This window comes from Colletotrichum graminicola (assembly GCF_000149035.1).
Source record: "Colletotrichum graminicola M1.001 genomic scaffold supercont1.10, whole genome shotgun sequence".
In the NCBI taxonomy this organism is placed as follows: Eukaryota; Fungi; Ascomycota; class Sordariomycetes; order Glomerellales; family Glomerellaceae; genus Colletotrichum; species Colletotrichum graminicola.
In genome coordinates, this window is record NW_007361014.1 from 406772 (window position 1) to 411324 (window position 4553).

The window sequence follows — 4553 nt, forward strand, 5'->3', positions numbered from 1 at the left end:
CGCCCAACCTTTCTACCACCGCAAATGCCGAGCTAGTCTCACAGTCCACTCGTTTACCAACTACCATACCTTCTATCTCACTCTCTCGCTACCGCCCCGAAAGGCTCTCTTACCAAATACCTCGCCCCGTCATCTCGTCCATTCCAGTCCAAACCACCCCAGCCACATCACGCATTCCTCGACGTGTGCTTCCGCCAAGAGACTACGACTGTCCTATCGAGCCGACATTCTGTTTCCTTCATTATATCTGTCGCCATATCCTCCGACGAACGGTTTCCCCAGCACCGACGAAACGGTCCACTCGACTCAAGTGTCTGAGCGCTCCCGGAACCGATCGACACCTTCACACAACCGCCTCCCTTCGAGATCGACGGTGCTTGATCAGCGTTTTCGACTTAGTTTTGCTTTATTCATCGTGAGCCAGATTATATCCATCATGGCTCAATTCGACCCTAACCTTCATCTCCGCTCGCTCGAGGAGCTGCGCGCTGGTATGTTGCCCGATCTCACGACAAGCTCGTCCCGCTTCGCCCCCCCCTCCCCCACTGACACGACCACAGTTATCCTCCCTCGTCAGAACGGCTGCCTCAAGTGCGAGGACAAGGCACCGACATGCCCGACCAACTGCAAATCCGACGAGTTCTGCTCATTCACCATCCCGACATGTAATACCTGTGCCCAGGCCTTCTGCGCCAAGGACGATAGCTCTTCGTCGTCTTCGTCCGACAATCAGCCCAATACAGGCGCCATCGTCGGAGGTGTCATTGGCGGTCTCGTCGTCATCGCGATCGCCACCTACCTCGTGTGGAGGTTCTTCATTAAGACCAAGAGGCAGTCCATTATTCAGGAATCCTACATGGAAGAGACCAGCGAGAAGACCATCAACGAGAAGACGACCGGCCAACCGCGACAGAGCAACCGTGACTCGACACATACCGTGCACTCGATTGCGTCCACGGTGCTCACCCGAGCTTCCAACATAATCCAGATCGCCTACATCCCCGGTGTCACGAACCGCGCCACGCCCACGTCACCGACCCTCCTCGTCCCCCCCGTACCCCCCATCCCGATGCACGCCTCCAACTCCGCCGCCAACAGCCCGTCCCCGTACGAGGAGCAGCATTTCTTCGTTCCCGGCGAGCTTCGCGATTCCACCTACTCCGGCATCTCCGGCTATACCGACCGCTCGTCCGTTGCCAGAACCTCGTACGCCGCTCGCTCCAGTATTGCACCTAGTATCGCTTCGACCATCTACGGCAAGAACGCCGTCGTCGTTGCACCTGCCCAGACCGGCATGCGTGCCAAGGCTGCCGTAGTGAGCGTCAAGTCTTTGACTGTCGGTACCAGCGGTACCGTGACCCCTCCCGTCCCCAGCGTCGACTACCAGAAGTATGCCCCAGGCACTCCCAAGAGCCGTGACAGCACCTTCAGCGTGGGATCCACTTTCCTCAACAACGCCATTACTGCCACCGCAGCCCCTGCCCAAAGAGCGCAGGTTGTTCGTGTCGGCAACGGCAACGGGCCCAAGCAGGTCAGCGTTGGGTCCTTCAAGCCTTCATCAACAGCAGAGGTGGCCTCTGTACCCGGGACACCGTCATCCAGTGCACCTACCGCCACTCTTGTTGACTCCGCCGCCTCCACTGTCGGCAAAGATTCAGTCGTCGATCAGGGTCCCTTCTCTGATCCTTCTGAGTCTAGTTCCGTATCCACCCGCAACAACCAAAGCTTGAGTGCGGTCATCGAGGAGGCCACACGGCGAGCCGCAGCGGGACCCGATAGACGGTCACAAAGAACGAGCTCCTACGAACGGGACTGCAGTCCCTTTGGCGATGAACACGCCACCAGGGACTAAGAGCAACAAAAAAAAGCCAATAAAATAAAAATAAACCCCGCCCGAATACCGCATGCATGATGGACGTTGGCGGCCTTCATCACGATTTGCTTACTACTATTTACCTGCCTATATATCAGGGATGCACTCCCATGTTTCTTTCTCGTATTTACCTTTGTCAGACGACCCGGTCGGATTGCGCCTACGGGACCAGGCCGAGGGACGACTTTGGATGGACAGGGCTCTTATGGGATGGGCCCCGGCGTCGCGGATGTTCTACTTTTACTTTATGTGAAGGGGTATGGGATGATGCGTAAAGGTGTACGTCAGCCAGTGACGCCTTTGCCAACGTGTCTATTGAATAAAGATGTGATTATCTATCCACAAACGGTCAGAGCCTGTGACCCTGAAATTCCAATGGTGATTGTAATGATCCACCACGGTTTATCGCCATCCGACGACGGACAGGAGGAGCCTTCTTATCTCACGCAAATTACACAGTGTCCTCCATGTTTGCTGATCGGCTATACGATCGTCGCGTTTTCTGGGGTGGGTATTATGGTAAACTAGGGCGAATCTCGCACGACACGCCGATCCTTGACACTTTTCTCTCCCCCCTTTTCCGCGATAGAACGGCTGACCATCGCAAGCAGGCCGCCTGTACCACGATAAGAGGATCATCGCGAGGGCTGTCACGGACGGTTCATGAACGCAAAGCAGACGCTCGGCTTGCACGGCTCGATACACCATGCGCGAGCACGGATGCGGAGACGGACGTGGTGGTGCCGATCGAGATGCACACCACGCGCGCGGACCGAAGCCGCGGCGGTTGTTTGGGCGTCGGGTTCCGAGGCAACGCGCCGGCGTGCCGGCCTGCTGCTCGAGACTTTCCTTGTACCCATGACGTGGGTACGGGGCCCAAGTCGGCGGCGCGGTGCCGACTTCACGGCCTCTCTCTCTCTCCCCCCTACCTCGAAGGGCTTCTTCGTCTTCTTGGTCAAGTATTCGGTACAGTCGACTAGCCTGGCTTTTCCCGGTCGACGATAAAGAAGTAGCCTCAGAGAGATTCAGCACGAGCACACGCCATCCCGAGTCGAGGGAGTCGGCGGTCTACGCACCACGATGCTGTCGAGTAGGCCTACGTGGGCTGGGAGGTTAAATGTTCCGGGCGACAGACACGGCATCGTCTTCTGTTGCGGACGGCCTGAAAGAAACCACTTTAGGCGGTTTAGGTGTTCTGCTCTTGTACGTGCAGAGCAGGGGCTTGTTAGCTGGGGAAAAGGCGAGACCTGCGGCCAGAGCTTATCCTGGGCTGCCAACCCGAATTGACCCCTTAGTTAAAGGAGTTTCCCTGAAGAGCCCATCTTGGTCTTGGTCACGGAAACATGACGCCTCGGGTCATGGTTGGCCAGGCTTGTCTTGTGCTCGTCCCCCCCCCTTCTTAGAACGCCCCGCGCATTAGAGCTTCGAGCTAGGGAGATTGCCCTCGGCCCAGAGGATATCTACAAGCGGATTCATTGCTATTCGGAGCTTGAAGTAAGTTTTTGACGACTCTGAGCCTCGCGGCTTCCTCTTTCCACCCTTGGGAATAGAAGGGCCGGCTCCTAAGGACCGGATCCCCATAGATGAGGAGTCGGCATCTCTCGCGGCAGCTGTACAAGCGAATGCTGCGTGTCACTTCCCAGGCTCGTGGTCCAAGAATTGGCGTCAGTCGAACCTGTGACGGATTTCGATTGTGTGCTGCCATGTGGCAGACATGAGATGGCATGGAAAGGATTGGCTTGTTTCCGGAGCCATCACTTCAATGCCTCCCCTCGGCTCTCCCTCTGGGCATATGCCGCCAGTCTCTCGGTGACAGGACGTGGAGCTAGCTGGTATCCATCTCGAGCCAAGGCCGGCAGGCACGAATGGTGTTTTGTACTATGTTATGATTAGACGCTTGAATGGCGTGGTAACACCAAATCCCCTCCTTGAACGCGGCGACAATGGCATTCTATGTAGTCGGTAGTTTCAAGAAAGAGAGAGCTCGAGCCTATAACAACAACGCCTGTGTGGGATTCTGAACTGTGAGCCTCAGTACGCGATCGACCGGCCGCCCCCCCCCCCCCCCCCATTCATTCGTGTAACTGCTGACATCATGGAGCCTGGCAGCCTGATTTCTCTCTGTCTAGCTACATCCGTCCCTTGGGTTTGCGTGAAAACATACTGGATGACTGAGGAGAAGGGAACAATCTTGACGGCTAGAGAGGCAAGGGGGTTTCGAGAATGAGTCGTATACTCTGAGAACTCGGACCCTCGAACCATCGTCTGCCATCATTGCCTAGTCGCTCGGCGACTTCGGTATCACTTGCACCCCCTACCCTAGCTCCCACCCAACACCATCATGGCATAAGAAGATACTCGTCAAGGTTCATGGTGCTGGTGGCCCTCGCCGCCGACGCCCTTTGAGCCCACGTCCTCTCAAGATGGGTTCACCCTCCCTTCTCTCTTGACCCTGCGTGCTTTCACGACTCTGATGGACTCTGATAGAGGGAGCCTCTCAGTTTCTAAAGGCCTTCACATACCGATCTACTCGCATCAGCGCTGTAGGGGGGAGGGGGGGTGGAGACAACACTCGGGTTGGAGCCTCCCCAAGCAAAACAAACAGAACACAGGCGGAGAGAGAAGGCGAGTCACGTCATAAAGCAAAAAAAAGGTACAAATAACCCCCAAAAACAAAATG

General features: G+C 56.3%; 1 protein-coding gene across 1 annotated transcript; it reads left to right on the top strand.

Annotated features, from left to right (window-relative positions):
- Positions 1-436: 436 nt before the first annotated feature.
- Positions 437-1852, top strand: GLRG_03400 (Opy2 protein; the record flags this gene model as incomplete). Its single annotated transcript, XM_008094085.1, has 1 exon — positions 437-1852. One exon carries the CDS (start codon positions 437-439, stop codon positions 1850-1852), a length of 1416 nt encoding a protein of 471 aa, XP_008092276.1.
- Positions 1853-4553: the final 2701 nt, after the last annotated feature.